The sequence below is a fragment of the Procambarus clarkii genome, chromosome 28 (assembly GCF_040958095.1).
Source record: "Procambarus clarkii isolate CNS0578487 chromosome 28, FALCON_Pclarkii_2.0, whole genome shotgun sequence".
Lineage (NCBI taxonomy): Eukaryota > Metazoa > Arthropoda > Malacostraca > Decapoda > Cambaridae > Procambarus > Procambarus clarkii.
The window spans coordinates 22,432,518-22,447,101 of record NC_091177.1 but is presented as its reverse complement, the minus strand read 5'-3'; the positions used below and the strand labels follow the sequence as shown (position 1 = coordinate 22,447,101).

Sequence of the window (14,584 nt, the reverse complement as noted above, 5' to 3'; positions counted from 1 at the left end):
TAATATATATATATATATATATATATATATATATATATATATATATATATATATATATATATATATATATATATATATATATATATATATAAGTATATTTTGGTAGCAGTCTTTCTTGTAAACATATGTTGTTAAATATGACCGTAAAAGTAAGATTAATAATTCTAACACGAATTTTCTCAACATTTCTTATGTTTCTTTTTACTGTCGATGGTAATTGAAAAATCAATTCTCCAAAATTCATTTTTATTTCTACTCTGACACGACGCTTGAACGCGTTTCGTAATAACTTCTTACATTTTCAATGCCTTTAGTTTACACACACACACACAACTGTAACCTGAAAACACTAAACAGAATTTTACTCCTGCTAACACATTAAACAGGTTGTCTTATATACTCGCATTTGGGTGAGGTGATATGTTGCAACAGTTTTGGATGAGGTGAACAAACTTTTGATGAACACAACACAGAACAAGTATAAATTGGATAAATATGAGGGAAGAATGGAAGTAACTGCAAAGGGACTATTAGCCCATACTTCCTCTTCATGCTTCAATATTGGTACGGATTCTTGAAGTGGGTAGAATATAGTTTTGCATTAATTGGCCGTTGAATGCTGGTGTTGACTTTTTGATGTGTAGTGCCTCACAGATGTCAAGCCGCCTGCTATCGCTGTATCTATCGATGATTTCTGTGTTGTTTGTTAAGACTTCTCTGGTGATGGTCTGGTTGTGAGAAGAGATTATATGTTCCTTAATGGAGCCCTGTTGCTTATGCATCGTTAATCGCCTGGAAAGAGATGTTGTTACCCGCCATTACCCACCATTACCCTCTCCTCTGTCACCACGTCCTCCTCACCATTCCTCACTTCCTCGTTTGATGCATTCCCAAATGATCTGATGTTCCCATCAGTAAATAACGCAGTTCAATTCCAATGCAATGTCACACAAAATAATTAAATCAAAATTAAAATAATTCGAAATCTATGATAATTCAATTTATCAGTGTCATCGGAAACATTGAAATGGAATCGTAACATATTTAGTATAGCCAGTGTTGCTCTTAAATGCAACAGATGGCACTGTTTTTCAAAAAAGGCCTGTTTTAGTTGTCACAGGTGTGGCATCTATATAGTAGGTATATTAAAAACACACGCATATTCGAATGGAACGTTGTGTCAAAATTTCCAGCAATCAATGAAGGACTTTCGGAGATTACAGCGTGTGTTGCTCTTACGTCCAACAGATAGCGCTATTTAAAAAAAATAAAACATGTTTTTTCCTGTAAGAGATGAGGTATGTTAGGTGTAAAGTATAGTAAACTGTATATAGTAGGTGTAAAAAAACAGACACCTATTCGAATGCAACGTTGTTTCAAAATTTCAAAGCAATCGGTCAAGAAGTTTCGAAGATTTCCCTCACATGAAAAACACAGTTTTTTCAAAAAAAGCCTGTTTTTTCCCGTCACAGACGGGACATCTATATAATATGTATATATAAACCAGCTCGGATACGAATGGAACGTTGTGTGAAAATTTCAAACAATCAGTGAAGAACGTTTTAAGATTAGCAATTATGTACAAACGAACATTTCCATTTTTATTTATATAGACTAGCTGTACCCTGCCACACGTTTCTGAGGCATGGTACACAGAAACCCTGCCGTCCCCTCGTTCTCCCAACCGTTCCTCCCTCCCTCGTCCCTTTTCCTCCCCATCATCCCTCCCTCTTCACCATGGTCCTCCTAACCATTCTTCACTCCACCATCCCCTCGTCCTCCCCTACTATCTCTCACTCCCCCGTTCCCTCTTCCTCTCTACCATTCCCCCCCTCCTCCACTCCCTCGTCCTCCCCACCATCTTTCACTCCCGTCCCCTCGTCCTTCCCACCATTCCCCACTCCCTCGTCTGATGATCAAATGATCTGATGTTCCCATCAGAAAATTGGGAACATCAAATGATCTGGTGCTAGATTCACGAAGAAGTTACACAAACACTTACGAACCTGTACATCTTTTCTCAACCTTTGGCGGCTTTGTTTACAATTATTAAACAGTTAATGAGCTCCGAAGTACCAAGAGGCTCTTTTTAACAATAACAACAGTTGATTGGCAAGTTTTAATGCTTGTAAACTATTTAATAAATGTAACCAAAGCCATCAAAGGTTAAGGAACGATGTACTCGTTCGTAAGTACTTGCGTAATTGCTTCATGAATCTGGCCCCACCTGTTCCCATCACTGAAGTATACGAGTTGCGTGGTGACCACCGGCCAGGTCGGACGTTCCTGAGGTCTCTCCGCTCCTGGCTCGTGTTTACGTTGGGTAATTGCTGGTTTGCCCTACTGGTGGTGGTTTGCCACTGACAGGGTGACGTTTGACTTAGCCATGGGGACTTCTCGCCCTCCAGTGATGAGGACATTGTCGGCTGGTCTGGCATTTACGGTGCCGGTGGACCATTCGTTGGTTGGTGTCGCCCAGGTGGAGGTGCTACATGTGCAGCTGTCGGACCTAGTGGGCGTATAGCTGCTTCAGGGCAACCATGCTGTGGTCAAGTTCCGCATGGTGGCCTCTGTGGACTCTTCGGACGGTGCGGGTGTGGCCTGTGTAGATGTGAACTTGGTGGCAGTGCCTGCAGAGGGGCCTGCTGAGCATGGTGTGGTGCGGCCTGTCTCGAAGCATTCGCGGCGGGCTCGGAGTGTGTCTCCCGTTCGTGGTGTGCCTTGGGAGGAGTTGGGGGAGTATGGTGCTCTGGCGTCCCCTGCCATGGATGATGGTGCTGTGCGGGGCTCCAAAGTTGCTGCCTGTGCCCCCTCCCCCCCCCCTCCTGCGTCTCCTGCTGTTGGATCTTCGAAGTAGGGGGGTTGCCCCTGATGATCGGGACCTCGTCGTGGTGTTGCGGAAAGACGTGCACTGGGGGCCTCGGCTCATGTGCCCGGTGGTGGGGTCGATGCCGCGTCTGCATCCCCTGCGGTTCCCCCTGCGTCGTTGCCCCGGTCTGGGGGAAGCCTCGTCCCGACTGCTGGCGTCGTGCCCTGTGAGGGTCCGGTGTTGGGCCCTTATCGGGATGTCCGGGTCCTTCCAATCCCGTGGTGCTCATCCACTGTCTGGGTGTCGGGAGTGAAGGAGTTTGTTTATAGGGTACCGGATAAGATGTCTCAGCCGAGGGCACCGCCTGGTGGCCGGGTGACCACTGAGACGTGGGTGATTTGGGATGCGTACTGCTTGAGCTTTCCGATATACAAGTTTCCGGAGAAATATTAGTTGACGTCTTGCGCACGCTGCTACGCCGTGCGTGGGTCAGCTGCCACCGTGAACTTGACATCCCGCCCTACGGTGTTGCGAGTTTCCCTCTAACGTCCGCCTCTGTTTTCGTCGCCACTCCTCACTCAACGACCCAACACATCTATCACTTTTGGCTTTCTTCTCCTCCTCAACGTCAATGTGTCTCCCTACATCTGTCCTGGTGCAGTCATCAGGAGGGTACACCCTTCATGCAAACTGCACCTATTCTCAAGAAGAAGAAGAAGTATAAGAAAAAAAAGTTGAAAAAACGAAATGAAAAAATAAAAAAAAACTATTCACACGAAATGAATGGTATATAAACAAAACAACTCAATTCCAACGCAATGTCACACAAAATAACTAAATCAAAATTAAAATAAATCGAAATTTATGAAAATTCAATTTATCAATGAAATCGGAAATATTGAAATGGGATCATATCATATATAGATGCATGTCTTGGTCTTATGTGCAACAGATGGCTCTGTTTTTCAAAAACGCATGATTTTACCTTTTCACAGGGGTGGCATCTATGTAGTAGGTATATAAAAACACGTGCATATTTATATGGAACGTTGTGTCAAATTTCAAAGCAGTCGGTGAAGAACTTTCGGAGATTACAGCCCATGTTGTTCTATGTCAAACAGATGGTGCTGTTTTTCAGAAAAAAACATGTGTTTTTCCTGTCACAGGTGAGGCATGTATACAGTAGGTATATAAAAAGACACGCCTATTCGAATGCAAAGTTGTGTCAAAATTTTAAAGCAATCGGTAAAGAGCTTTTGAAGATTTCTCTCACATGAAAAACACAGTTTAAAAAATAAACATGTTTTATACCATCACGGACGTGACATCTATATTGTATGTATATAAAAACCTGCTCGGATGTGAATGGAACGTTTTGTGAAAATTTCAAAGCAATCGGTGAAGAACTTTCGGAGATTAGCGATTTTCAACAAACGAACATTTCCATTGTTATTTATAACTAGCAGTACCCGCCGCGCGTTGCTGTGGCTCAGTCTGATTAAACGGGAAAGAAAGAAAAGAGAAAGCACACGTTTCTAATATGTTTAATTTCACAATGCTTGTGGGTATACAATATTTTTGTTGTTCCATTGTCTGTGGAGATATAGAGATTGTCTAGTTTGCCGACTCTAGAACACGCAACATATAATTTTCCATGTGAGAAGCAATCCGTGTCTAGAAATAAACTGCACAATTCTATAGATGGACCCTGAGCTTTGTTAATGGTGATTGCAAACGCAAATCGAATTAAAAATTACAATCTCTTAAATTGAAATGAAATATCTGTTAGAATGATAGGAATGCAAGGAATGAGAATATCTTCACCTTCGAAACGTCCTGTCAAGATTGTTGCTTCTACGACGTCGCTGATTAATTTTTTTTACTGCAAGATGCGTGGTGTTGCAAAGTTTTGGCTGGTTGATATTTCGCAACATGGTAATTGGCAAGCCGATTTTCAGTTGCCTTATGTGTGGTGGTATCCCTGGCAGATCAATAAATTCAAAAATTCTGTTGGATAATTAACCGCTTCATGTGCTTCCTCAACAATGTCGACGGACTTGTATGTGACTGCCTCGCTTTGTATGTTTGACTGAATAATATTGTTAAGGTCGTAGACGTCTTTGTTCTTGGCCGCAAGAACAGCTCGTTCATTCAGCCAATCGTGATTCATATAATTGGTTTGAATATTGAGAAATACATTTTCAACCAATTCTTCTTTTGACGTCACTAAATTGCACAAGTTATGAGGCAATGAAATTCGTCCTGAGGTCAAATTAACCGGCACGTTCACGTTCCCAATTTCCAAAAATTGATGTGAGAATATCTCAGCTGATGGATCGTTTTGCAGTAGCTTCAGAACTACATGCATATTTGAAGTTCATTTAAATGACTTTACGTGGCGCAACGAAGTAGAGTATTTCAGGCAGGCATCTATTTCCTCCGCTGATGTCGATCAAGAAATTACAGGTAATGTTTGGCTGAAAATCTTCTGCAAACAATATTAATGCGCTCCCAATTGGTCTGATGTTTCCACGAAAATCTTGCAATGATCGATCAAGAGCCTCGAGCGATTTTTTGCCGTGCATTGTGCATTCATACCAAACAATAAGTTTGCCTTTCTGCAATACTTTTTCCAGGCCTGGCGCTTTGGAAATGTTGCACATGGGAGTTGCAATGAATTGCATGTTCAATGGCGATTTCAAAGCCGGAGTATGTTTGTAATTTTGGGATCGAAATTCGGCCAGAATCAATCTAATTAGAAATGTTTTACCAGTTCCTCCTGGAACATCTAAGAAGATTTCTCCAAGCCCGTTATTGACAGTTTGAATTATTTGATTGTAAATGCCAATGCAATGTCACACAAAATAATAAAATAAAAAATAAAATAAATAAAAATCAATATAAATTCAATTTATGAATGCAATCAGAAACATTGATATGGAATCGTAACATATTTTGCATTGCTTGTGTTTGGCCTTACGTGCAACAGATGGCGCTGTTTAAACCTGTCACAGGTGTGACATCTACATAGTAGGCATATAAAAACACGCACATATTCGAATGGAACGTTATGTCAAAATTTCAAAGCAATCGGTAAAGAATTTTTGGAGATTAAAGCGTGAGTTGCTCCTGCATCCAACAGATGGCCCTGTAAAATCTTAGCAAACAACACAAAAATCATCGATAGATACAGCGATCGCAGGCGGCTTGACATCTGCGAGGCACTACACATCAAGAAGTCAACACCAGCAATCAACAGCCAATTAATGCACAACTATATTCTACCCACTTCAAGACTCTGCTCTAATATAGAAGCATCAAGAAATATGGGCCAATAGGCCCTCTGCAGTTACTTCCATTCTTACCTTCAATTTACCCAATTAATACCCATTGTTTCGTGTTCTGTCCTGTGTTGAAAGTTTAGTTCACTCATCCAAAACTGTTGTAACATATCACCTCACCCAAAATGCGGGTATAAAATAAAATTTGTTGTTTAGCAAACAACACAGAAATCATCGATAGATACAGCGATAGCAGGCGGCTTGACGTCTGCGAGGCACTACACATCAAGAAGTCAACACCAGCAATCAACAGCCAATTAATGCACAACTATATTCTACCCACTTCAAGACTCCGCTCCAATATAGAAGCATCAAGAAATATGGACCAATAGGCTTTCTACAATTACTTCCATTCTATACCCATTGTTTTGTGTTCTGTCTTGTGTTTGAATTTAATACCCATTCAATACCCATTGTTTCGTGTTCTGTCTTGTGTTGGAATTTAATACCCATTGAATACCCATTGTTGAAAGTTCGTTTTTCACCTCATCCACCTCACCCAAATGTAGATATAAACCTCGAAAATGTGTAAGCTCTATTCAGTTTCAGTTGTGTGTTTGTAAACTAAAGTCTTTGAAAATGTAATAAGTTTTACGAAACGCGCTCAAGTGTCACGTCAGACTAGAAATAAAAATGAATTTTGGAGAATTGATCTTTGAATTACCATCAACAGTGAAAAGAAACGTAAGAAAGATAGAGAAAATTCGTGTTAGAATTATTAATCTTACTTTTTCGGTCATATTTAATAATATATGTCTACAGGAAAGACTGCTACCAAAATATACTAATATATATATATATATATATATATATATATATATATATATATATATATATATATATATTATTAAATATGACCGAAAAAGTAAGATTAATAATTCTAACACGAATTTTCTCAATCTTTCGTACATTTCGCTTCACTGTTGGAGGTAAATCAAAAATCAATTCTCCAAAATTCATTTTTATTTCTAGTCTGACGCGACACGAGCGCGTTTCGTAAAACTTATTACATTTTCAAAGACTTTAGTTCACAAATACACAACTGAATAGAACTTACGCATCTCCGATTTTATATCTACATTTGAGTGAGGTGGAAGGGGTGATGTGGCATTAACACAAGACAGAACAAGATGTGGTATTAATAGGGTATTAATTTCATCAACACAAGACAGAACAAGAGTATTAATAGGGTATTAATTTCATCAACACAAGACAGAACACGAAACAATGGATATTGAATAGAAGTGTTTGTAGAAAGCCTATTGGTCCATATTTCTTGATGCTTCTATATTGGAGCGGAGTCTTGAGGTGGGTAGAATATAGTTGTGCAATAATTGGCTGTTGATTGCTGGTGTTGACTTCTTGATGTATAGTGCCTCGCAAACGTCAAGCCGCCTGCTATCGCTGTATCTTCGAGAGATACAGCGATATATTGAGAAAATTTGTGTTAGAAATATTAATCTTACTTTTTCGGTCATATTTAATAATATATATATATATATATATATATATATATATATATATATATATATATATATATATATATATATATATATATATATATATATATATATATATATATATACGTATATGCTATCTGTACCCGGCCACGCGTTGGCCGTGTACTGCTAGTATATATTCCTTTCCTCTACAACCTTCTCTGTCCTCCCCCCCCCCCCCCCCACACATTTCTCCCCTCACCCATCTCCTCAGCCTCCCAACCATTCCCCACTCCACCTTCCCCCTCATCCTCCCCACAATTCCCCACTCACCCATCCAAACTTCCTTCCCACCATGCCCCGCTCCCCATTCCCTTTGGCCTACCTACCACTCTCCATTCACCCATCCCCTCATCCCCACCATCCCAAATTCCCCCGTCCCCTCGTCCTTCCCCACCATTAGCCCCCCCCCCTGCCTTGTCCCCTCGTCCTCCCCACCATCTCTTGCTTCGGTCCCCTCGTCATCCCCACCATTCCCCACTCCCTCGTCCGATGCCTTCCCAAATGGTCTGATTTTCCCACAAAAAAATTGGGAACATCAAGTGATCTGATGTTCCCATCACTGAAATTAACGAAAAACAGGTAAAAATTAAATGAAAATATGAAATAGTACCAAAATAAACTATACTCACGAAATGAGCAACACAGCTCAATTCCAACACAATTCACACAAAATAATTAAACAAAATGAAAATAAATCAAAATCTCTGAAAATTCAATTTATCAATGCAGTCAAAAACATTGAAATGGAATTGTAACATATTTAGTATAGCATGTGTGTTCCTCATACATGCAACAGATGGAGCTGTTTTTCAAGAAATGCATATTATTACCTACAACAAGTGTGGCATCTATACCTATACCTACAAAATGAACGGTATGGTAAACAACACAGCTCAATTCCAAAACAATGTCACACAAAATAATTCAAAAAAAAAAAAATCGAAATCTATGAAAATAAAATTTATCAATGCAATCGGAAACAATCATGCTTGTTGCTATTATGTGCAACAGATGACGCTGTTTTTCAAAAACGCATGTTTTTACCTGTCACAAAAGTGGCATCTAAATAGTAAGTATATATAAAGACGCGCATAATTGAATGGCACGTTGTGTCAGAATCTCAAAGCAATCGGTGAATAACTTTGGGAGATTTCATCGTGTGTTGCTCTTACATGCAACAGATGGCGATGTTTTAAAAAAAAAACATGTTTTCTCCTGTCACAGGTAAGGCATATATATAGAAAGTATATAGAAACATGCACCTGTTTGAATGCAACGTCGTGTCACTATTTTTAAAGCAATCGGTAAACAGGTTTCGAAGATTTCTCTCACATGAAAAACACAGTTTTTCAAAAAAAGCATGTTTTTTTCCGTCACAGACGTGACATCAATATAATATGTATATAAAAACCTGCTCGGATGCGAGTGTAGCGTTGTGTGAAATTTTCAAAGCAATCGATGAAGAACTTTCGGAGATTGGCAATTTTGAACAATCGAAAATTTCCATTTTTATTTATATAGATTTTGGTAGCAGTCTTTCTTGTAAACATTTGTTGTTGAATATGACCGAAAGAGTAAGATTAATGATCCTAACACGAATCTTCTCAATATTTCTTATGTTTTTCTTCACTGTCAGGGGTAATTGAAATATTAACTCACCAAAGTTAATTTTCTCCTTTTTTATTTATAGTATGACGCCTAAAGGTGTTTCGCAAGGGCTTTTTACATTTTCAAAGACAGGTTTACACATGTCGTATATTATGCTTAGAGTTTTTTTTTGTGAGGTGATATGACACAAATATTTTTGGGTGAGCTGACAGAAAACGAATCATGGGTATAAATTGGATCTGAAAACATGAGAATGAAAGTAACTACAGAAGGCCTATTGGCCCATATTTTGTCTTGCTGCTTCTATTTTGGTTTTGGGTCTTGTAAGGGGTAGAAAATAGTTATGCATTTATTGGCTGTTGATTGCTGGTGTTGACTTTTTGATGTGTAGAGACTCACTTATGTCGAGTCTCCTGCAATTGCTGTATCTATCGATAATTTTTGTGTTGCTTGTTAAGATTTCTCTAGTGATGGTCTGGTTGTTAGAAGAGGTTATGTTTCTTGATGGAGCCTGTTGTTTGAGCATTGTTAATTGCCTAGAAAGAGACGTTGTTGTCTTGCCTATATACTGAGATCTTTTTATATATACCCAATTTATACCCATTGATTCGTGTTCTGTCACCTCACCCAAAAACATTTGTGTCATATCACCTCACCCAAAACGAATATAAGTATGATATGATATGTGTAAACCTGTCTATGAAAATGTAAGAAGCCCTTGAAAAACCCTTTTAGCCGTTAGACCATAAATAAAAAAATGAGAAAATGAACTTTGGAGAGTTAATATTTCAATTACCCCCGACAGTAAAGAAAAACGTAAGAAATATTGAGAAGATTCGTGTTAGAATCATTAATCTTACCTTTTCGGTCATATGCAACAATATATATATATATATATAAATATATATATATATATATATATATATATATATATATATATATATATATATATATATATATATATACATATATATATATACATATATATATATACATATGTATATATATATATATATATATATATATATATATATATATATATATATACATATATATATATATATATATATATATATATATATATATATATATATATATACATATATATATATACATATGTATAAATATATATATATATATATATATATATATATATATATATATATATATATATATTTATATATATATATAAATATATATATATATATATATATATATATATATATATATATATATATATATATATATATATATATATATATATATATATATATATATATGACAATGTCAGACCACGGAGGAAAATGAAACAGGAATTTCCTTAAGGACTTTCGTATATTAAATACATCTTCAGAAGGAATACATCTTCATTCCTTCTGAAGATGTATTTAATATACGAAAGTATTTAAGGAAATTCCTGTTTCATTTTCCTCCGTGGTCTGACATTGTCACATTCTTAATCACGTGTTTATTTTCGTGATATACACACACACACACACACACACACATATATATATATATATATATATATATATATATATATATATATATATATATATATATATATATATATATATATATATATGTCGTACCTAGTAGCCAGAACGCACTTCTCTGCCTACTATGCAAGGCCGGATTTGCCTAATAAGCCAAGTTTTCAGGAATTAATTGTTTTTCGACTACCTAACCTACCTAACCTAACCTAACATTTTCGGCTACCTAACCTAACCTAACCTATAAAGATAGGTTAGGTTAGGTTAGGTAGGGTTGGTTAGGTTCGGTCATATAACTACGTTAATTTTAACTCCAATAAAAAAAATTTACCTCATACATAATTAAATGGGTAGCTTTATCATTTCATTAGAAAAAAATTAGAGAAAATATATTATTTCAGGAAAACTTGGCTTATTAGGCAAATCGGGCCTTGCATAGTAGGCTGAGAAGTGCGTTCTGGCTACTAGGTACGACATATATATATATATATATATATATATATATATATATATATATATATATATATATATATATATATATATATATATATATATATATATATATATATGTCGTACCTAGTAGCCAGAACGCACTTCTCAGCCTACTATGCATGGCCCGATTTGCCTAATAAGCCAAGTTTTCATGAATTAATATATTTTCTCAAATATTTTTCTTATGAAAAGATAAAGCTACCCATTTCATTATGTATGAGGTCATTTTTTTTTATTGGAGTTAAAACTAACGTAGATATATGACCGAACCTAACCAACCCTACCTAACCTAACGTAACCAATCTCTATAGGTTAGCTTAGGTTAGGTAGCCTAAAAAGTTAGGTTAGGTTAGGTTAGGTAGGTTAGGTAGTCGAAAAGCAATTAATTCCTGAAAACTTGGCTTATTAGGCAAATCGTGCCTTGCATAGTAGGCTGACAAGTGCGTTCTGGCTACTAGGTACGACATATATATATATATATATATATATATATATATATATATATATATATATATATATATATATATATATATATATATATATATATATATATATATATATATATATATATATATATATATATAAATGTGTATGTGTGTGTGTAGATGCTGGTGGGGTGGTGGCTTGTGTTCTGTCTGGTCATCACAACTGGTTACCGCTCATCACTGGTCGCTCACATGACCATCCAAGGCAAGACCCACCCCATCGAGACCTTCGTGGACCTGGCGAAGCAACATAACTGGAAGTGGGGCATTGAGCCCTGGCTTCTTAAAGGGGTACCATTTGACTACTTCTCCAAGCATCCTGTCCCTGTTATACAGCATATTTACAAGAATATGGAGGTAAGGTCCAATTATGATATTTTTATAATTCCTATGATATGCTAGTATGCCTATGCATGTAAGACATACATTGCCCTATTATTATTATCATATTATTATTTCATATTATTATCATAATTAAATATGCAATATCCATAACAACTTATAGAACTAAACAACCATATGCCTATCACACACACACATATATATTATTTGTATTGACCAAACCACACATTAGAAATTGAAGATACGACGACGTTTCAGTCCGTCCTGGACCATTACGAAGTCGATAGTGTTGAGTCAAGGTTGTTATTGTTTTTGTTGTAGATTCAGCTACTGGAAACTTTATGTTCCAAGTAGCACGGGCTATGGTGAGCCCGTAGTGGACTTACCTGGCACAGGAGCGAGGCTGTAACTTGAGAGGGAGACAAGATTTGATTGATTGATTGATGAAGATTAAGCCACCCAAAAGGTGGCACGGGCATGAATAGCCCGTAAGTGGTGGCCCTTTTAAGCCATTACCAGTATCAAGAGCTAATACTGGAGATCTGTGGAGGTGCGAATGCACCCTGCGTGACGGGAGATGTCTCCCTTGTGAATGTGTTAAGATGAAGATGAAGCCACCGAAAAGGTGGCAGGGCATGAATAGCCCGTAAGTGGTGGGAGACAAGGGAGGCAAGGGCATTAAGTAGTCAAGAGAGAAGTGAGGCGATGGAAATCTTAGAAGAAGATAGGAGCAAGGCAAAAGTTGCGGAAGGTATGGTGTAATGATAGGAATAAGAAAGGGATCGTAAGAGAAAACAAGAGAAAGAAAAAGAAAGATGAAAGAAATGGTAGGCTTGTATTAGATCACGTTTGTTAGAAAGTTTAGAACATTTGAGTATGTACCGTAAAAGGGAAGAATCAACAGCAATAAAGCCAGGACTCAGGTTCATGTTGGGCTGTGTATCAGAGCCGATGCGACAAGACGGCATCTGTGTAAAGTAGACGCAGGAAAGATTATTTTAGAGGAACACCAATCAGTAGGATCACTAGAATCCCTAACATGACAGAGGAGAACATTGTTTGTGTCCGCATAATTAACACTTCTTAATTAACACAAACCAAATGTATTAGAAAGACTCCTTGAGGAGTCTTTCTGATACATATATATATATATATATATATATATATATATATATATATATATATATATATATATATATATATATATATATATATATATATATATATATATATATATAATATATATATATATGGATATAACGTGACAGTTTATACCCAGATTTAGGAGAGTGACTTGGTCCTCAGTTAGGTTGATTCCAGCAAGGTTCAGGAAGCCGTCTCTTGGTCGTGGAATCGCCTAACAACATTATATGGAGGACCTATGGCGATTCCACGACCAAGAGACGGCTTCCTGAACCTTGCAGGAATCAACCTCACTGAGGACCAAGTCGCTCTCCTAAATCTGGGTATAAACTGTCACGTTATGTCCAGACCAAGTGAGATGGCCCGGAAAGTGGAGTTGGAGATCCTGTTGGACGACATATTCGACCTCGAGGCACAAAAGAAGGTCACCACCAAAGACACCTTACAAGCAGAACTTATTGCAGAAGGAGGAAAGATTCGAGGCAACTACAGAAGCACCATACTGTCCCCCGAGCTCAAAGCGGCAGCCAGGAGCCTTCGTGAGAACAAGGAGATAGTCGTCAGGAGAGGTGACAAGTCGCCAATATTAAAAAATAAATACCAGTCGCCATTCTTAAAAAAGACGAATATCTGGCGAAAATGAACCTCATACTCTCTGACCAAACTAAATTCCAAAGGGTAACGAAGGACACTACAGCCGAATTGAAAGCAAAGGTTAACAGATTGATCGAAACTGTGAACGCCAAGAAATCCGGACTCCACCTGCCAAAGATTATTGGGGAATACAAACCTGGGTATGCGTGTGGAAATCTCAAGACACACAAGCCTGGAAACCCACTTTGGCCAATCATCAGCCAGATGCCCAGTCCCACGTACAGACTGGCAAAGCGACTCAACGGCTTGCTGACCCCTTATGTCCCTTGCGCCTTCAGCCTGAAGTCTCCAAAGGAATTTGTTAACTTACAGCAGGGAACACTGGCCGCAGGGATAAAAGCCTAGTTGGACGTAGAATCACTGTTTACCACCGTACCTGTGGATGAAACAATCGGGATGATAGCAGACAGAGTGTATCGTGATCCGGCCTGTACTCCTCTTGACATACCAGAAAACATTCTAAGGAAACTACTCCAATCTTGTACCAAAAGGCACCCTTCTTGAGCCCGGATGGGCACATGTATGAGCAAGTAGATGGGGTCGCCATGGATTCTCCCCTAGGTGTCCTGTTTGCGAACTTCTACATGGGTACCATCGAACAGGTCTTAGTCGACATGAACTTGAAACCGGCCATATACTGCCGGTATGTTGACGACATTTTTACACAGGTACCTGATGTCAGACATCTGCAGGAGCTAAAAGAGGCATTCTGTGT

At 37.9% G+C, this 14,584-nt stretch overlaps 1 protein-coding gene across 1 annotated transcript in view; it reads left to right on the top strand.

Annotated features, from left to right (window-relative positions):
* The window catches only part of LOC123755099 (uncharacterized), a 159,690-nt gene that overhangs the window by 82,219 nt on the left and 62,887 nt on the right, over positions 1 to 14,584 (top strand). The window contains exon 11 of the mRNA XM_069332676.1: positions 11,851 to 12,087. Coding sequence (XP_069188777.1) covers positions 11,851 to 12,087 — 237 coding nt within the window. The remainder of the gene's footprint in view (positions 1 to 11,850; positions 12,088 to 14,584) is intronic.